The 21,125-nt window shown below is 41.9% G+C and overlaps 2 protein-coding genes and 1 pseudogene across 4 annotated transcripts; all 3 read left to right on the top strand.

Annotated features, from left to right (window-relative positions):
• The first annotated feature begins 477 nt into the window (after nt 1-477).
• LOC146718132 (uncharacterized) lies at nt 478-3,826 on the top strand. Its single transcript, XM_085478087.1, has one exon. The coding sequence runs from the start codon at nt 620-622 to the stop codon at nt 3,740-3,742; it is 3,123 nt and encodes a 1,040-aa protein (XP_085334213.1). The 5' UTR covers nt 478-619; the 3' UTR covers nt 3,743-3,826.
• A 7,612-nt stretch (nt 3,827-11,438) lies between these two features.
• On the top strand, nt 11,439-13,184 carry LOC146718133 (parathyroid hormone-related protein-like; annotated as a pseudogene).
• Nucleotides 13,156-20,566, top strand: LOC146718134 (deoxyribonuclease-2-alpha-like). 3 transcript variants are annotated; one of them, XM_085478574.1, is made up of 7 exons: nt 13,156-13,207; nt 17,634-17,731; nt 18,352-18,490; nt 18,581-18,671; nt 18,866-19,027; nt 19,121-19,294; nt 19,922-20,566. In XM_085478574.1, the coding sequence occupies exons 2-7, from the start codon at nt 17,646-17,648 to the stop codon at nt 20,380-20,382; spliced, it is 1,113 nt and encodes a 370-aa protein (XP_085334700.1). In that variant the 5' UTR covers nt 13,156-13,207; nt 17,634-17,645; the 3' UTR covers nt 20,383-20,566. The 3 variants fall into 3 exon arrangements, with proteins under 3 accessions (XP_085334700.1, XP_085334691.1, XP_085334665.1); XM_085478539.1 differs by lacking the exon at nt 13,156-13,207 and adding an exon at nt 17,382-17,427; XM_085478565.1 differs by lacking the exon at nt 13,156-13,207 and having other exon boundaries at nt 16,483-17,731.
• Nucleotides 20,567-21,125: the final 559 nt, after the last annotated feature.

The following is a 21,125-nucleotide window of genomic DNA, read 5'->3' on the forward strand; positions in this document are numbered from 1 at the left end:
CCATTTGTTTTATTTTATTAAGCGTCTTACAATTTTAAGTCGCATCTGTTCTTTGTGTTTCACTTATATTAATATATTTTATATGTATATTTTGTTATTAATTAAATATACATATGCTGCCTCTGGCATAATTTATTATCAGTTATTTCATCTTAATTCATGTTTATACTTACACATGACTAATAATTATACTTAACTAAGATCGTTAAACTCAGTTGCCTGTTCATGCAACTTCCCATATGTTACCCATATGGTGCCCATAGAATATAGCCCATCTGGGCTGGCTCAAGTGGGTCCTACTTGGCTAACCCAGGTGGGTCCCAGATTGGATGCCCATTGTAAGCCCATCCCCACTTGGAACCCCCATAGCCCATGTGGGGCCCACATACTGGTGTTTACTGGGAGGTTTCTTGTGACGTCACTGGCAGATCAAAGGGGTTCGCGCTTGCTGTGACCTGTCAGTAACGTCACAGACAACCGAGCCTATAAATAACGGCTCTCAGACAGAAAAATCAGAACTGATGCTCATCTGTTTGCAAAACGTTCAGCAGTCGGCGCTCTGTAATACAAGAAAATTCTCACAGGCTCAGACGAAGAAAATCAAATTTGTGACACAACAATGGAAACATTAAATGAAAATTCAATGGTGGTCACACCAGACCAGATTATCCCGCCAATCAACAGGTGCCTTGAAAGGCTCTCTGAAGTTCAGTGGAGCATTATAGAAAATGGAAAATGCGACTCCAGCGTCCATGCCGTGCTCGCTGAAATGATTTCTGAAATCATTCAGATCGCCTCTGCCAGCATCCTGGAAATAGCCCTTCCTGTTATTCAGGAACCCATGATAAGGGAAGAGCTTATGGATGAGGGGAAAATAAGGGTGTCCCTCGGAGACTCGATCTCAGCTGCCATCGCCGGCGCTCTTAATGTCTCAAAACAGCAAGATAAGAGCGCTGACAAGCTGACGCTGATGGTTGAGGAAGAGATCTCAGAAAAGGTCAGCTTAACCATTGCACTGATTGAAGCAAGCCCTGATTTCCTGCAAGACCCTGCGGTTTATTTTAGCGGCAAACTTAGTAATATTAAAAAACTAGACCGCATGGTTTGTTGCACTGCCTCATGCCTGAAAAGGTATGCAGCATGTAAGCTGCCGTTCCAGTGTGGGACAAGCAGCTCTGATTCCGGTACAGAAAATCTAATTTGGGACACAACAATGGCAACACGCAACAAAAACAAAAATTCAATGGTGGTCACACCAGACCAGATTATGTCACCAATCAACAGGTGCTTTGAAAGGCTCTCTGAAGGTCAGTGGAGCATTATAGAAAATGGAAAATGCGACTCCAGCGTCCATGCCGTGCTCGCTGATATGATTTCTGAAATCATTCAGATCGCCTCTGCCAGCATCCTGGAAATAGCCCTTCCTGTTATTCAGGAACCCATGATAAGGGAAGAGTTTATGGATGAGGGGAAAATAAGGGTGTCCCTCGGAGACTCGATCTCAGCTGCCATCGCCGGCGCTCTTAATGTCTCAAAACAGCAAGATAAGAGCGCTGACAAGCTGACGCTGATGGTTGAGGAAGAGATCTCAGAAAAGGTCAGCTTAACCATTGCACTGATTGAAAAAAGCCCCGATTTCCCAGTAGACCCCACCGTTTATGTTAGCGGCAAATTTAGTAGTATTAAGAAACTACACCGCATGGTTTGTTGCGCTGCCTCATGCCTGAAAAGGTATGCAGCATGTAAGCTGCGCTGCCAGTGTGGGACAAATGGGTCTCATTCCAGTACAGAACGTACTGGTTCAAAAATATCAGTGCAATCAGCAATCGCAGAGATTTCTGTTATTCTGTCAACAAGGAGCTCAGATGGAGAGATGACAGGAAAAGATAAAGATGAGCTCCCAGAAGAATCAGCTGTAACAGCACAAAGCAAAATAAAACCCACTGCAGAAACACAAAGTATCCAGGCTCCAACCCCAGTAGAAATGGTTGCAGCTGACATCGTAGGTGAGATACTTGATAACATGGATTCAAGCAGTGAAGAGCTCTGTGAGAAATGTAACTTACCCAAACCTGCCTTTAATGCAGGCTTAATTATCCACAAGGTGAGACACTTCTTCTCCAAATGTGTGCCATCCACCTCACACGCCAGGCTCAAAGCACGCAAACACAACTTTTCCATGTTTGCAAAAAAACAATTTGAAAAAATGAAAACAGAGCTGAAAAAAAGAATAAAGGCAAACAGGAAACATTTTGTTTGTCTACAAAACATTTGCAGCCACCCCAAGAAGGAAACTGCGCCCTCCAATGAAAGTATAGTTTTCATTCTCCCAGGGTCAGTACCTGAAACGGCTGCTCCCCAGAGTACAGAGGCTCATCGCTCCCCTTCTCGACATACGGCAAGCCTGGGAACCGCAATTAAACGTTCTTCTTCAGTCGACTTTAACGTCATTAGATCAGACGTTAATCAGTTATTTGACAAATTAACAAAGAAAGAAGAACTCTTCCTCATCGATAAGACCTTGGGGGACTTTAAAAATAGTGGGCATATCAGGAATTTTACGGAGGACTTAGTGGCAAACCTGTTTGATCTACTTACGGTGGATCGAGGCTATCAAATCCCCATACCTCTAATGGGTAGGTCCCTCTCAGATACAGTCATCTCCAGGACGCCACAATCAGTAGAGGGCTCAAAGCGTCGCATTTCATCTGAAGTCCTCTATGTCCTCATAGATGACACAGTAGAAAGGTTTTTGCAGAAGCTTTTACTCTGGGTGGAGAATGAAGAGAAAGATCAAATTGTTCAAATGGACAAGATTTCTGGGGCCCTGGAAGACATCCACAACTTTATTAAAAGAACACAGACCACAACACAGGAAAAAAGCCCTGCTTCAGATGGCAGAGGAAAAGAATCTGATGCATCACTTCCAACACCAAAACCTGGGAGCATTTCTCCAGAAAAATGCTCTGTGGCATCTGAAAAACCACCTCGAATGCCAAAAACTGGGAGCATTTCTCCAGGTAGATGCTCTGTGGCATCTGAAAAACCACCTCAAATGCCAAAAACTGGGAGCATTTCTCCAGGTAGATGCTCTGTGGCATCTGAAAAACCACCTCGAACGCCAAAAACTGGGAGCATTTCTCCAGAAAAATGCTCTGTGGCATCTGACAAGTCACCTCGAATGCCAAAACCTGGGAGCATTTCTCCAGAAAAATCATCTGGAGCCTTGAGCCTGAAACACTCTCTCAAAGATTCCTCCAAAATATCAGAGATGGATTCTGTGTCAGGTTCATCTTCTGATGTTGAGAAAATTTCCAATGACCTTGCGTTGCTCCTTATCATGAGAGTCATCCATAAATCTAAACCTGAGACCCAAAAGTCTGCTGTTCGGATCGCAACTACTACAAAAGAAATAGACACGGTCATCAATCGTCTGAGCAATCTAATGCAGCCTGAACTCAGCAGCACAGCGTCTGCCACAAGTCTGACAAATGACAAGACAAAGTTCATCAAGAAAATAGCCAAACGCCTCATCAAGGAGTTTGGCTCCCCAGACAATGTCTTAAAGGCTTTGATGGCAAATGATTCATCTTTTGATGAGGCTCTGATTAGACATCTAAAAATCACTCTCGGAGTCATCCCGGGTCCCCCAAAGACGTCCAAAATATCCAGGTTTTTTTCTGCGGTGGGAAAAACATTGCTAAAACCCTTCAGGTGGTTCACTAAAGCCAGAGATCATTAAAATGACCATTTTGGCTTTTCCCACTGCCCTGCTTCTTTTAAAATCTTGAAGCAGACTTTTAGCACCAAATCCTTTTTTTAAAAACATCACCATAAAATTTTGGGATCAGCCCTCAAATCCAAATTTTAGAACTGTAGTTCACGCCATCTCGTCTCCTTTTGATTTCCATCCCCCCAACCGGTCGCAGCGGATGGCCGTCCCTTCTGAGCCCGGTTCCGTTGGAAGTTTCTTCCTGTTAAAGGGAGTTTTTCTTCCCCACAGTCGCCTCGTGCTTGCTCAGAGGGGGATCATTTGATTGTTGGGGTTCTCTGTAGTACAGTAGGGCTTTGACCTTACAGTACAAACAGGGAGGAGACTTTGGCTTGATTTTTAAAATATCTAATTCGGCATGAAATAAAAAAAAAATCCAAATTAAAAATGCATTCCAAGTTTGTTTGTGTTTTTCTTCTGTTGTCAAATATGTAGAAAGTGTTACACGTGTGATTTTAGTCATTTTGCATCAGTTTGTAGCCGACGTGTCTGTTTGTGATCATCCTGCATCTGTTTTTGTCTGATTCGTGTCTTAGTTTGGTCAATTTGCATCACTTTTGTGGCCCAATTTAGTTGTTTTGCATGTATTTGTGGCAAAATGTGTGGACGCTGTTTGACGTTGCTATGTTTTGTCTTAATGCTTCACTTTGGTTGTTTATGTATGTGCTCATTTTGATTCTAGATGTAGACCTGACATCTGAAAATTAGCACCTAGCCCACTTCGAACATTTTTTTTAGTCCAAATAAAAAAATGTTAATACATTTTTTTTTTATTTCGCCAACCTTGTAGAGCAGTGGTTCCCAAACCTTTTTTGCTAGGCCCCCCTTTGTTTTACAAGAAAAATGTTCGCTAAAAATATTATTAGCCAAAGCTTTCACTGGAAGTCAGTTACTGGTGTCAGGCCAGCTCCCACTTCTTCTTTTGTGTTACTTCTGCATATAAGTATACACAAAGAGACATTGAGACCTGAATCACAAATAAAAGCCACCTTCAAGATTAACAAACACTGTTTAAAGAGCTCCGTATAAACTTCTGTGTGCAACAAGGCCTCTGTAGCATCCAGACCACACTGATCTAGGTCTTCTTGGTAGAAGAAGGTGTTTCCTTTTTCCAGATGTTTAAATGCCAGCCTCCCCAGATTCAGAAGAAATTTCCTTTCAGCCATCTCACTTGTTTCATGTCCCCCCACATGTTTGTTCCCCTTCTTCATCTGAACCAACAAGAAGTGTGAGTACATGTCAGTCAGGGTCTTGGGCAGCTCTCCTCTCTGCTCTGTAGTCAACATGTGCTCCAGAACTGTAGCAGTGATCCAGCAGAAGACTGGGATTCTACACATGATGTGGAGGCTCCTGGATGTCTTCATGTGGGAGATGATTCTGGACAGCTCTTCATCACTGAATCTCCTCCTGAAGTACTCCTCCTTCTGGGCATCAGTGAAGCCTCGTACTTCTGTTACCCTGTCAACACGTCTAGGAGGGATCTGATTGGCTGCTGCAGGTCGGGGAGTTATCCAGACGAGAGCCGAGGGAAGCAGATTCCCCTGGATGAGGTTTGTCAGCAGCTGGCTGACTGATGACTTCTCTGTGACATCAGACAGCAGCTTCCCGTTGGTGAAATCCAATGATCCAAGTCTGCTTTCATCCAGGCCGTCAAAGATGAACAAAAGTTTACAGACAGCGAGCTTCTCTGCTGTGACCTTCTGTAATGTTGGAATGTGGGAAAAACGAGTTATTGTCGTCTTAGTGAGCTCTGTGGGTCAGACGTTTCTGGCTCTGTACGAAGAGAGGGCTCGTGAGCGCGCTCCATTTGTTCTCCATGTGATCCTTTACTCTCTCTGTGCTACTGCGTCTCTTTGCCTGCTGTGCTACACCCTGGGATTACTGTTGCTGTTGTTTGGCCATTTACATGATTCTGTTCTTGTTGTACAGTAGCTGCTTAATAAAGTGTGTACATGAACTCTGCTCTTCTTTAGATGATCTTTTGTTGAGTGTTTTTTTTGTTTTTTATTTCATCTAAAAATCTACAAATGACCAGCTAAACTTTTGGCCCAGCAGCACACGCAGCCATACAAACTATTTCATTTTGAGCTGCTGCTATGAAATCAGAGCCAAATGGAAAAGCCTGCTGCAGCGTTTTTCACTCTGATTTTCTGTTTGTATTTGGATTCAGCCAGTATCCAGTATTTTGATCATTTATTTCCAACAAACAATTGAATCCTTTCGTTTCTAACACATCACCCAGTTTGCATCAGTATTGATCTCCAGCATGTTTTTCTCCGCGCGAGAGCCATTATGCTTTCAGTGTGTTCCTCTGATTGTTTTGAGTAGTATATATTGAGGATTGCCTGATATTGTGAGCAGGTGGGGAACATGACAGCTGAACTTTAGCAAACCAGGTGAAAAATAATTAAGACAGGAAGTAAAACTAACGTGAGACATGAAAGGAAACAACATTCAAAGTAAAACAGGAAAAAAACCTATACCATAAAAAATCGAATGAAATCTTTTTCATGCACCTACAAAACAAGAAGTCAAGTTTTCAAAAATGTGTTCATCAGCACACGGATACCGACTCTTACTTTGGACAGAGACGCCACAACTGGTAGCGACTGAATCCTCTGAAGGAAAGTGTTAGAAACTCTGGAGAAAGCTCCAGTCACCTCAAAGTGTTACTGGGCACTGCGCTGGTATGGAATGACTGATAAACGTCTGTACAGGTGTTTTTGAAGTAATAATCATCATAATCTCAAACTTCCAGGAGTAAACTCCACTGACACCAAGTCCACCTGTTTGTCCACATTCTTTTAAAGATTTCAAAGTGAAACTTTTTGCACGGATACTGTGGAATTTTCTCTTCTTCCTGTTAAACCAGTCCTCTCCCACTCAATCTTACTTGTCCTTTTAAACTTGTAATTGTTTCTATATACTGATTTCACCTATGTTCTCTATTTCCTTCGTGTACATTAGAGACAGTATCTTACTTTGTGTCGGTCACAGACAGACGGCTGGATCCTGGAGACTCCAGATCACTCATCTTCAGTCAGTCTGAGAGAGAAACCAGCAGTACTGACTGTGAAAGGAGAACCAGAATCATGGTGAATCTCTTTTCAGGAGTCACATCCAAGACTGACAGAACAAAAAATAAAACACACTCATGGTCTCGTAAAAAGTGACTGTGAGGAGAAGGAGGCAGGCCTTCATCAACACAAATCAAACAACTTCATGGTCCTGGACCAACGCAAGTCAACAGCTGCGAGCCACCAGTGCTCCCCTCAGTAAACTACCATTGCAGTTCTCTTTTCTTGGTAAGGAATATTTCTCTTGTACTCAGCTGCTGTACTCAAACTCATTAGTATGCTGTGCAGTGCAGCCTGCAGCGGGCTGACACGTTCATACAAGCTACTGTTTTTAATATTTATTCAGCTTCAGAGTTAATCTGTCATATGGTTAAATGGTAAATGGCCTGTATTTGTATAGCGTTTTACTAGTCCCTAAGGACCCCAAAGCGCTTTATAGTGTAAAGCGCTTTGGGGTGCTAAGGACCAAGGTTATTATCGTTAACGAAAACTAATGAAATAACGAAAACTAGAAGTGAAAAAACATTTTCGTTAACAGAAATAAAAATAAAAACAAAAAAAGGAAAACTAACTAAAGCTGTCATGAGTGTTCACAAAACTAACTAAAATTAACTGAATTTATAGCAAAAATGTGTTTAGTTTTCATTGATGTGTGCGTGTCCTACAATAGTCAAGGGTGAAAATGAAGTTTAGTTTCCAGATTTTTTCTTGCTGTGTCTCATTATGCCAGCAGGTGGCAGCACGTTAGTCGAGTCGTCTGTGTTGCTGCTCCGTCCACGCGCAGAATCATGTCAGGAAAAGTCGGGAGAAAGCGCCAGAGTCCAATTTGGGATTACTTTGAATATGACTGTGTTTTGGATAAAACAAGTGTCTTGTAGTGGAAAGAGACAAATTATGAGGGACATTTCTAAAGGGGAAGAAATCCCACAAACCTTAAAGTGCACTTGAAAAGCTCACACAAGAAGGCTAACCTAGCTTACCTTGAGAAGGGAGCACACTCAACCCTCATCCCCAGAAACAGAAGCTAACCCCAGGCAGGCAGCGTGATGCATCCCGAGACAACAGGACGGGGACATCTACATAACTGTGTGAGTCAATTGCCTTCAAAAAGTTTATCAATTCACTTGAACCAAAATTAGGAACACCCGGTGCTGCAAGAGCTAATAGTCTCATTGGGGCCAAGATATACATTTTATAGTTGCCTGGTATCAATGGTTGTTCATCTGTCTTTGTTTATTTATTTATTTAAAGAACCCATAGGTGGGAATGTGAGTTGTCTGTCTCTGCGTGTTAGCCCTGCGACAGACAGGCGACCTGTGCAGGGTGCAGGGTATGGTAGCTGGAATAGCAACATACCCAAGGATGAGCAGAAGAGCATGACTGATATGATGAAACTGGGATTTTGTTACACTTAATTATTGCAAACACAACTAAAACTATAACTGAAACTAATCAAAACTAAACTGAAACTAAGGATTTTCAAAAAAATAAAAACTAAACTAAACTAGCAAACAACTGGTAAAAACTAATTAAAACTGATATAAAATTGAAAATCTGAAGTCAAAACTAAATAAAAATAAAAACTAATGAAAATTGCAAAACTATTAAAACCCTGCCTGGATGACTGAGAACCTTCACAGACAAAAAAATATAAATTTTCATGGTTTTTCATGTTTAATTTGTGTTTCTCAGGCTGTCAAACGTGAACTTTTGGTATTCATGAAGCAGTTTTATGAAAGATGTGTCTCATTTTTTCTGTTAAGGAGTTACACGTTAACAAATGAATGATTGCACATTAATTTGTTTAAAGGTATTTCAAATCTTTAAAACTTAAAACTATTTTGTTTTTACATCACAGGGTCAACATAATGACCTCTCGACTGCACTGACTTTATGTCCAAAGCATTTGTTGATTTTAGAGATATTAACAAAGTCAAACTGGAGCTTTTCTTTCTTGTAATACTGTTTTGAATCAGGAGATGGCGCCGTGATTAAATTTAAACTTTAACTGTTAAATTGGTCACCAAGTAAAAGCAAAAACTATTGGTGAAGCCAGAGCGCGACTAAAAACGGAGAACATGTCTCAGCTAGCGCTGCCCCCTAGTGGTGAAAGTTTTAGTTAAAATCTGCAGCGAGTGATTAAAAAAGTCCCTTTAAATCTGGAGCCAATAACAATCATAATAATAAAAATAATGATAATAATAATAACAATGACTGTCAGGATTTTGTGGTATTCTTCATTTTTTTCTGGGTGTCTTGTGGTGTGGTTGTTTTTGGGCTAATGCAGGAATAATTCTAGTGTTTTATTTGCCGGACAAAAAAAAAGTTGCAAATTTCTTTTAAAAGGGGCCGTAACATCAGAAACATTCATCAAATTCAAATTCAAATTTTATTTGTCACGTACACAGTCATACACAGTACGATATGCAGTGAAATGCTTAGACAACTGCTCGTGACCTAAAGAAAAAAAAAAGGAAAGGGCTATGAATAAGATAGGAAATAAATATGAAAAATTAAAGTGTAAATTTAACTAGGAAGGAATAAAATATAAAAAAATTAAGGTTAAAAATGAAATAACTGTACAACACAAATTAGAATGAAGGGTAAATTTAACTGGGAAAGAATAAGATAAAATATATAAATTAAAGTTGAAAATAAAATAACTGTACAACAAAATACACAATACACAATATAGAACTATATAAGAATGTATGAAGAAATCTAAATATAAATAAATATATATACACACACAATAACAGCAGCTGTACAAGTATTAACTGGAAATGAAGAATATAGTGACCAGTGTTGTGCAAAACCAAAGTCCAGAAAGTCCAGTGTGTGTGTAAGAACCATATGTGTGGGTCAGTACTGTGTGGTGGTGTGATTGAGAGACCGTATCGCCTGCGGGAAGAAGCTCCTCCTCAGTCTCTCTGTGTTGGTCTTCAGGGAGCGGAATCGCTTTCCTGACCTCAACAGAGAGAACAGTCTGTTGTTGGGATGGCTGAGGTCCTTCACCATCTTCCTGGCCTTGGTCCAGCACCGCCTGCTGTAGATTGAGTGCAGGTCAGGGAGCTCGGAGCGGATGGTGCGCTCAGCTGACCGCACAACCCTCTGTAGAGCTCGTCTGTCCTGCATGGTGCTGTTCCCGAACCAGGTTAAGATGTTTCCCGCCAGGATGCTCTCTATGGTGCACGAGTAAAAGTTCCTGAGCACCTTGGAGGGCAGTTGGAAGTCTCTCAAGCGTCTGAGGTGGTAGAGACGCTGTCGGGCCTTTTTCACCACGGTGTTGATGTGACAGGACCATGACAGGTCCTGCGTGATGTGAACTCCGAGGTATTTGAAGCTGTCCACTCTCTCCACTGGGCACTCGTTGATGACGGGGGTCTGGTAGTTCCTCTCCTGCTTAGTGCTGAAGTCCACTATCAGCTCCTTTGTCTTACTGACGTTTAGAAGGAGGTTGTTCCTCTGGCACCAGTTCCCCAGATTCCTAATCTCCTTCAGGTAGGCCGTCTCGTTGTTATCAGAGATCAGGCCCACCACGACGGTGTCGTCAGCAAACTTGATGATGGTGGTGGAGCTGGTAGTGGCCACGCAGTCATATGTGTACAGAGAGTACAGCAGGGGGCTCAGAACACACCCCTGGGGGGCTCCAGTGCTGAGAGTGGTGGAGGCTGAGACATGTCCGCCCATCCTTACTGCCTGTGGTCTGCCAGTTAGGAAGTTGGAGATCCATCAGAGCCGCCCGGTACTGTCAGCCATCAGGGCCGTGAATCATCTCTAACCACTCACCGCTGCCTTTAGGAAACACACGTCTTTCACTCATCTCCCACAGAAAGAAACAATTAAGAGCCGGCAGGCTGAGGACGGGGGGCGCTGGAACGCTGCCACTGCAGGATGTCCCGGCCTGTTTTCCCGCTCCTCCTCCTCTCTGTGGAGTGTTTGATGTGACTGTTATTAAAGGTAAAACAGAACCAGATCGGCTTTCAAAGGCGGCGATTTACAGGAAATATCTGTATGCATATAAACCCAGGCCGCCTGTGTGTTCTGCTCTGGATATTTTTATTATTCAGCAGGAAAAGCTGAATGAGAAGCGGCAGCTCAGTCATCAGGCTTCACTTACTCAGTTTGCTGTATGAAGCAGGGGGTGGAGGAGGGCATCACGGGAACCTCCGGTATCTCCTGCTGAAGCTGTTTGTATGCTCACACACCTGAAGTGTCTGGGCGGCGTTGGCGCTCAGCAGTGTGCAGCCTCCGACCTGTGTCTGCTGCTCTGTTAGTCTCAGAGACTCGCAGTAAAGCAACATTGCGGCGAAGCCTGAATCCCTCACAGCTTTGTAGATCTTTCATTTATAAAACTTAACAAGTTTCAGCATTTTTGAGATTATACCTCTGTGCTGTAAGAGGGGATCCATCCTCGAACTGAGACCGCAGGTAACCTGCATCACCGTGTAACTCTAACTCTACGTTGCTGTAACAGATTTTTTGCCCCAGTTTTTGAATCAGTGAGAGAATACAAGTCAGTGCATCAGTATGAAGAGTAATTATCATAGCCTCAGTATAAGGACTCACACATGTCAGCATAGTCCTGCATGGAGCTCACAGGAGGTGCTGCAGTGGATGTGAGGTCAAAAACCTGAGGGGCAAAACAAGAGAAAGCAAGAGTCATAGATATAAGCGCTGTATGTGTGTGTGTGTGTGTGTGTGTGTGTGTGTGTGTCTGTCTTCGAGTGGTATGATGATCAGCTGAGTGGAAACAGGTCCTTCACCTCCCGCCTACTGGTGGTGGTCAGAGGGCCCGGTGGCGCCAGTGTCCGGCAGCCTCGCCTCTGTCAGTGCGCCCCAGGGTGGCTGTGGCTACAATGTAGCTGCCATCACCTGTGTGTGGATGACTGGATGTGTAAAGCGCTTTGGGGTCCTTAGGGACTAAGTAAAGCGCTATATAAATACAGGCCATTTACCATTCAGCTAAAATCAGAGTCGATAGATTTATTATGACTCACTTTTTCAGTGTGGAGGAATGTGCAGCTTCATTTCAGAATCACAGCAGCTTTTTTTTTCCTTCACCACATTTAATTGGCACAAAGTGTTTGTGGCAGCAGTTTTTTTTAATTCCTCAAGGGTTTGAGTGCCACGAATGTGCCGGTTAACATCCACGCTGATGAAGAGTGAAAGCGTTGGCTGCGCTCATGTTCATCTAAAAGGAGAGAAAACCCTCCTGGACCTCCTCGCAGGGCGGGGATCTTCTGTATCACTTTTAAAAGGCTTGGAAAGGCTGTGGTTTGATGAATCAGGTCATTTCTCTGCATGGATGCAACAGCGCTGTCCAAAAACAACTGGAGAGGAAAGACAGCAGTGAAACCTGTGTTCAAGAAATGCCGTCGAATTTATAGGGAAGAATTTAAAGGAGAAGAAGGATACGGTTTCTCCGGCTGCTCCATTTCAAACTGTTTGCCTGTGCTGCCCTCTGCTGGTCAGTCAGGTCAACACTAAAATGCCAAAAGTATGTGGACAACAGGGAGCAACCCAAAATAATGCACATGTGTTTAGCTTCGTCAATAAGCCTGTAAAAACAAATATTAGACCAAATTTTTCCACAATAAAAATATTATTTTATTTTGCATGGTTCAGTTTGAAGTGCTTCCTGTGGTGTAGATGGTAACACTTTTGATTCCAGCCAGAGTCACAGGGTGTTTTTATTTAAGGAGAAACCTGCACAGATGAGCTCTGAAACATTTAAAAGGGCGTTGTTGTTTTTGTTTGATTGAAAATCTTTTAGAACGATGAAAAGCTTCATGTAAACAAACCTTCTCTCTTTCTTCTGTTCAGGAAACGATCGGTGAGTCACGCTCAGCTGATGCACGACAAAGGCCGGATGATGATGGAACATGAGCGTGTTTTACTCCTGAAGGCACTTTTGGACAAAGTCCACACGGCAGAGATCCGTGACCTCCCCATGTGGACCACAGGGGGAGGCGGGAGCAGCAGCGACGCCGGAGTCGGGATGCCGGGGGTCGGCCTAGGAATCAACCTCAGCACCACCGGCAGCACCCTGCACTCCAAACCTCCCGGAGGCACCAAGAACCGCCCCATCAGCTTCCGGCTGGAGGAGGAGGAGGGCACCAACCTGCCACAGGAGACCAACAAGTCGCAGACATACAAAGACGGCGTGAATAAAGTGTCGGGCAAAAAGAAGAAGAAATCGAGGGCTGGGAAGAGGAGGGAAGGGGAAAAGAGGAAGAGGAGGGCACGCTATTTGGGGTGGAGGCTGGAGGATGGGTAGCGGACTCCTCCTGGAGTGGAGGTCTCTGCTCGGCCTCCAGAGGGCGCTGCATTAAAACGCCGTCAGTCTCTGACGAAGGTGAGTCCAAACAGCTGACCTGGTTTTCAGAACACGTGTGTGCCGCGTTACAGCCGCAGATACTGCAGAGTGCACTGACTCTGTGCTGTGTCAGTGTTGTGGAGCTGAGATGATGTCTGAAAAATAGGGCGGTATTGAGAGTGGAGAGATATTTTGCTGCTATTGTTAATAATCATCGTCATTACCATTGCATTAATAATATAATCTACAGAACTGATATTGCATTCAGATGTTTAAACAGTGTGTGTCTTTCAGAAAGACTAAGTTGCAGGCTGACAGGAAGTTGCAGGTTTGCAGAGCGCGCGTTTGCAGAAGTGAAACCGAAAGCAGAGTCTAAGTGCAGGTTATTCTGAGGAGCTGTTTGGACTAGGTTATTCAAATTTCATTTATATCTTTTATTAAGCTTTTAGTAGAGGTTCTTGATTATAACATTTATTCAACATAGTGCATATAGTTTCAGTTAGGTTGTTACACATAAGGATGAGCCTCTGTTCTGGTGAAAGGTCAGAAGTGCAACAGGTGAGATGAGAGAGAGAGACACACATACTGTCATGATCCTGGGTCGTTGACCCAGCGTTTTGTGTTGCTTTTTGGGTTCATCTTGTGTTTGGTGTTTATTCTGACTCTGTATTCGTTCTTTGGGTTGGTTGTCGTGTTTATTGTTCCTACCTGTGTCTCCCCTCTGTGCTCCGTTCAGGTCCCTGCATTTTTGTTGTAAAACAGTCTGTGTGTTTCCGGTTTTACTTTGTAGGTCTGCCTCTCATCATGTCCATTAGTGTCAGCTGTGTCCACCCCTGCATGTCATCTCCTCATTACCTAGTGTGTATTTATAGTGTGTGTTGGCTTCTGTTCATCGTTGGATCGTCTGTGTTTCATGGTGTCCTGTTCCTCGTCGGCGTCTCTCTGCCTCCCACCCTGTTCCTATGATCTCCGGTTTGTTATTTAGTTTTCCCAGTTTAGGTTTCCGTTAGTATTTCTCATGCTTCGTTGTCTGTTTCTGCCACTGTCACCTGTAAATAAATCCTCACTCATATCATCAGTCGGCTGCCTGCATTTTGGGTCCTTTTTCCTCCTACACCACACGGCTCACCCCACCAGCCGTGACACATACAGTTAGTGAGCGTTAGTAGGCGAGAGAAAATAAGTAAGTAATAAATAAGAAAATAAACCTTATTGACGCTCTGCAGGGCGACAGATTTTACTCTTTGTGAATCCTTGCTCACATCGCTCCCCAATGTGCCTTACAAACTTTTTTTTAATGAGTAACCATAGACAATGAGAATATAGCTATGTAATACAGTTAGCATTATTCCCTGAGCTAACAGATCATCTGCAGAGGTTTATTTGAAGAGTTTCAGTCAGGTTTCAGAGCTCAGCACAGCACAGAAACAGCTTTAGTGAAGGTTACAAATGATCTTCTTATGGCCTCTGACAGTGGACTCATCTCTGTGCTTGTCCTGCTAGACCTCAGTGCAGCGTTCGATACTGTCGACCATAATATCCTATTAGAGCGATTAGAACATGCTGTAGGTATTACAGGTACTGTGCTGCAGTGGTTTGTATCATATCTATCTAATAGACTCCAGTTTGTGCATGTAAATGGAGAGTCCTCTTCACACACTGAGGTTAATTATGGAGTTCCACAGGGTTCCATGTTAGGACCAACTTGAACGATAGGCTCAGTATATCATATATACAGTATAAAGTTATCCACAGAATAGGCTCCACAGGTGAAAAACTACATAAAAATTGGATTCAGGGAATTTCAAACATGGACACAACGCACACAGAAAACTACAGACAGCTGTTAGCGTGCTATCTGGCACTGCACTCCTGTCAGCACTTTCGGAGTTATAGACCATTTATCACACATACTGGACTGCCCGATCCCTCTATCCCCCAACATTTGCATCCTGGGTTACTTATCAACACTACAGTTACAACCCTCCCCTGCTAATGTAATCTCCACATGGATGACTTTTGAAAGTTTCAGAGAGAGTCCCATGGGAAGGGCCCCAGGTCTGAGTGAGCCAAAAAAAAGAAGTCATCATCGGGACCAAAAATTATTAGCTGTTGCTCATCCACCTGCACACCTCTCGGCTGGCTTCATCTATATGTTCATGTTACACTCTGAATCATACCTTTCATCAGTGAAGCTTCCATCTTAACAACAAAGTTACAGTTTACACAGTTTTTAAAATTTGTAATTAGATTTATAGATAAATAAATGCAAATAAATGTTAATCTTAATAACTGGTTCCAAAGCTGTACCTATTAAAGTGTCTGGTGATTATCCACCTTCCCCACAAACGTGGAGAAGATGGTTGAGTTGAGAGAGCACGGAAAAGTGACTCAGCTGCAAACACATACACTGTAAATAGACACTGAAGCTGCTAACCGCTGTGTGTGGGGGTCCTCCTTAACACATTTACAATAAAATTATTTGTTCATCATTTAATTCAGTATAAAGGAACTTATGAATGCATCTAGTCTCCTGTGTTTGGGTGAGCAGCTAGAAATAATTGGTGGACAACTTGGGTGAGGCAAAAAGTGGCTGTTAGAATAGATGACCAACGTGGAAAAGAGGCAAAGATAAGCTTTCACTGTCCAGATTAAGAAAATGTCCAATGGGGAAACTACCTGCAGACATTTAATAAAACTCTGTTATCAGTGACTGGAAAATGAAGCCTTTGCATATCAGACAGACTGTACCATTGTACTGTACATAAAGAGAATCTGTCTGTCATGAAGGTGGCACGGATGCCCCTCCGGTGGTCCTCCTTGGGCTCTCGCACTCTGGGGCCTCTGGATGTCTGGGGCCTGGATCTCCTCTATGCCTGCTTCATGCCCTGGGGGACGGGGCTATGGCTCGCTACATCCTCTAGCAGACCATTACATGTGGAAACCATTTGAATACAAGCGTGCTGATCCACACAGGTGTGCACACGGGTGTTCACTGCTCGCAGACTTAAATTACACCTTTCTTGGCTGCTACTTCGAAGCACATTGTGCGCTGTCTGTCCTGCGTGCTGCACAACAACATTGAATATTTAGTATTTACTGCTGTTTACACTTAGCTAGATTAATGCGATGGTGTTGTGTTTAGTATGTTGCTTTGGGTTTTTTTGCTTGTTTTCTATTCTTCTCTCAACAGGTGATCCAGGAGATTTTATTTTATTTTTTTCCCCCTTTCTCACTGTCCCTCTCCCCTTCTGTTTTTCCTTTCCTTCCTCTTTCTTTCTCCCTTTCCTATCTCTCACTCATGTCTGTCCCGTCTGTAACATCTGAAAATAAAATAAAATAAATAATAAAAACAAAGGTCGATCAAATGGACCAATACGCCAATGCCACGATGATCCATTTGGCAAAGTAAATCCATTGGGTATCCTTGTTGGTCTTCAGACAACAATTCTGACGGCTAAAGAACCAAATGGGACAGGCAAAAAAAAAAAAAGAGAATCTGTCTCCTTTTTCCTGCTGCAGGTGAAGTCTTGATTTTTTCCAGCTTTGCTAATGAGTGATAAAACAAGACTGGCTAAACACCCGGCAACAGACCAGGGATACAGGTCTATGTGTTAAATGGCTGTAATGTTTATACATTATGGTTGATCAAAATCAGCAACTAACCCTCTAAACAGGAAGTGAGGTCACATCTCAATAACCACTAACATTTATATCATCATACCCTCCTGAAGGTTTTGCATAACCTCTGCTCACACCAATGGTGGTATTTAATGTCTTTTTTGAAAAAAAGATTTTTGATTTATACTTTTGTTTGATTCCAAATCTGACAAAAAAAACCATCGATTGATCACATGTACAGTATGATGGCCGTCAGTTCAACCAGCTGTTGGAAAACAGCTGTTAAAGCAACTAATCAACAATTGTGGGATGAATAAAGCTCTGTAGTACTTGGAGTAATATTTGCTAAAAACTGTAACACTGTAGTTGCCAGGAGTGTAGGAAAAAAATGCTTGTATTAAACATCCATGGGTAAAATCTAATAAAGTATTTAGTTTGACAGCAAGAAAAGTTTGCTGTCATGTCTGATACAAAACAAAGAAACTCCTCTTTTATTCATTTTCCTATCAATACAATATATTTAAAAGTCCAACGGTATTAAAATTCTTGACCATGGGTCAATGCAAATCATATTGTGGAGCTGTATAACTAAGGGTCAGTTCAGCTGAGGACTCACACACTCTTCACTCAGCCTGATGGTAAGTTGGTTTCTGTCTGTATTAGGATGGTGACACATTTGGTGCAGCACAGAATAACCTGTGAACTCAAGTCATGCTGTGATACTGAATTATGTTATTACCTGTAAAGACACTGCAGCCTGTAATAGTGGGCTAATTCTTTTTTTCATGTAAAGGGAAGATGATGTATTAAAATGATTTTTATTATTATTATTATGTTCTTTCAGGAAGTCCTTTGGATGATTGTCCTCACTGTTGGTCTGCTTGGCTCACATTGTGAGGGCGCTATATCCTGTAAAAATGAAAATGGTGCAGATGTAGACTGGTAAGACAACATTTGAGCTATTCATTCATGTATACTGAATTATACATTAGTAACTTTGGTCTTCAAGTGCTTCAAAGCTGCGCTATGGTACCTTTTACACCTGCGTTTCAACATAGTCATAGATGATGTTCAGACACTGTAACACTATTTTACACTGTTATTATCAGTTATTTTATATATTTCCATTTCATAAATAACGTCATTTCCAAGTATGGGAAGTTAAAACAGGGACATTAGACATACCTAATGCATTAAAACACGGAAGACAACACAATACTGTGACACTTGCCTCCTTTCTCCAGCCCTGCACATCTATTTTTAACACTCATCTTATTCTCACTTTATTGATCAAAAGAGGAAACATGGAAAGAAAACACTTTGCAAAGTTTCATAAGCTTCATCACATTTTAGCATCATGAGGAAGCCTGTGGAAAATACTATTCATAAAAGGCTCTGTTATTCATAGTTAAAGGTTTTCAGTCATATCTCTGCTTACTCATACAGGTGCTTGTGAGACTCGGGTATAACAGAGTTTGTTATTTTCTTCTTCCATGCTCAGTTAAGCTTCTCATCATTTATTGTGATCTTTGAATTTACTGACTTGTCTCTGACATCACCAGGTTTATTTTGTACAAGGTGAAAAAGGGGTTTGACTCTGTTTACACTGATTCAACCAACCAGAACCTTAGAAAGAATAACAAGCATGTCAACAACCAAGCTGGTGTCCTGGCAAATACCCTGAAGCCCTACTTTGAAAAAGTGAGATTAACTCCATGAGTTTCTGTTATTAGTGTGTATGCTCTTTGAGGAAAGACATAATTTATGTCATGTTTTTGTGGATTCTTTCAGGATACGCAGTCATCAGATTTTGGATTCATTGCATACAATGACCAACCACCAACATCAAATAGTGTAAGTTCCACCCATGGCCACAGCAAAGGTGGGTAGAAATAATTTTTTAATAATAATAAAAATAACACAATAAATACTAATAAAAACACACCTGAGTTAAATGCGCTCTCCTTCACGCTCACCTCTGAGCATCAGAACCACAGCTGCTGTTATTCTCAGATCACTCAGCAGATGTTCTCTTCTTAATAATGACATGTGCTCTTTCATGTTCTTGTTCTGCAGGAGTTGTGATGATAGATGAGGACAATGTAGTCTGGCTTTTACACAGCACACCAAGATTCCCCTTTTCTCATGAAAGCAATAATTTCTATCCTAAAAATGGGGAACGTAATGCACAGATATTTATGTGTGTAACACTGAAATCTACAGAGTCTGAAGAAATAGGTAAGAGCATGTCCAAGTTATTTCTTCATGTGTAGAGTGTATATGAAGTCTTAACACAGTAACATGTACATCCCTCATTTTGATGTTTTTCAGCTCAACATCTTAAAGATATCAAAGCTTATAAATTTGAAGAATACAATGCTGACAATCTCACAGATTCTTCCACCGCACCACGAGCGCGGCCCTATAACAACGACTTGCGGTCAGCTGGTAATTCGCAGTTTAAACGCTTTGTTAAACAAACCTCAGCCACCAGGGATCCTGAAGGTGAGATTTCTGCTTCATTCGTTTTAGAAAAAAACCCTTAAAACCACACTGTGAGTTTCCTGTGTGAAATAATTGTGACTTTCTGTAGTTTTCCCACCAAAGAGCTGAGAATCTTATTTACAAGGTGTGAAACGTCCAACCTAACACAGTCCTTTATTCTAACCCTCTAATGATTTGGCCTGTGAAACATCAGCTGGGTTATGAGTAGATCTAACTTTACAGAGTAGTTCTGTTCAAAATGTACTTCATTTAGATTTTAACTCTAAAAATAACTCACATTTAAAATTAAAAAATGATCCTGGTATGAAAATGTTGTGGAAGCTGAAAAATAAATCCTGTGAACACACATGTTGTGCTGTAAGTTTGTATTGCCATGGAAACCTTTCATTAAGGTGTCAGCGTGACCCAGCCTCAGTGCAGAGTTAGTGCAGGGGAGTGTAGCAGCAGGGATCATACGAGGTCTGATGTTTGTAAAAGAAATGATTAAATAAGAAGAGCTGGAATTTCCCATAAACTCTCAGAAAGAGAAAGTCGAGTCAGGGTTGTTGTAAGCAACACTTTTCTTTTTTTATTCTGTTATTTTAAAACTATCTGATGGTTTCTTGGTGTTTGTCTTTCCTTTTGCAGTCGGAGATCTTTATGTCACCATTGCTGACACACTAAATACCAATTTATACATCCAGACCTGGCGCAGCGACCCTAATAAAGCTGATAAACATCCACCTTCTGTAACTGGAAAAGGCAAAGAACTAGTCACCATCATGTCAGTAGACACTGCCGCAGGTAAATGGAATCATGGATGTGATCATTCCAAATGGTGTGTTTCTGAAACTCAAGACTGGATGTGTGTTGGTGACTCAAACAGAGAACCATCACAGTTCGAAAGGCCTGGTGGTGCACTGTGCATTAATAGCAAACCTGTGGCAGAAGCATTTAGGGAAATTAAAAAACTTGAAAAGATTAAAAAAGCCGGTGCCACAGCCGGTGCCACAGCCGGTGCCACAGCCGGTGCCACAGCCGGTGACATTGACTGTGGCACTGAGAGTGACACTGGTCCACCCCCTAAAAAACCAAAAGTACATGGTTAACTGCAGCAGACAACCGCCTCGGTCTTGTTTTCTATCTACGTTCACCAGTTTCATATTTATTGTAAATTCATTTCAGATTTTATCAAAGTGAAGCTGACTTGAATCTGGTGCTGACATCGTCACTCTTGTCAGTGTTATCTAATGTTTCTGTGAACGATATGAAATTAAAAACATTTGATGGATATTTCACAGTGTGCTTCCTTTGCTCATGGAAACCATAGAAATAAATGACTTTGCATGAATCTGTCTTGTTTTTACTCCGAGGTCCTGTTTCTGTCTGATGACTTTTAAAATTATTCAAACTAGCCCCTGCAGTCAGACATCTTTATTTTTATGGTTTAGTAGATTCTGATTTGCTAAACCAGGTTTTATACTGAAATTTTTCTTCTGTAACAGGTCTTCTTTTATAGGCCCAGTTTTTTGGCCTACTCTTTTTAGTTTTGTTATTGGCAATATTGAGAAGTGTTATTGTTGATTTCGAATATATTCGATATAGTCTATCCAATTAAGGTTAAAGTCATGTTTTTAGCTGTTAGAATCTGATGAGCAATATTTTATAGCTGATTCAAATGGCTAAATAACCTCCCCAACATGTCTTAAAGTTCTCCAGAGGCCTGGGAATGAACTAATCACTTGATACAGGTGTGTTGACACAGGGTGATATCTAAAACCTGCAGGACAAGTCCAGGCCTCGAGTTCCTGCAGCATACCGGAACTATTTATAATTTATGAATAATTTATGT

This window comes from Copadichromis virginalis, linkage group LG1, assembly GCF_057382275.1.
Source record: "Copadichromis virginalis isolate Kocher_CV1m ecotype Utaka linkage group LG1, C_Virginalis_male_GT1.1, whole genome shotgun sequence".
Lineage (NCBI taxonomy): Eukaryota > Metazoa > Chordata > Actinopteri > Cichliformes > Cichlidae > Copadichromis > Copadichromis virginalis.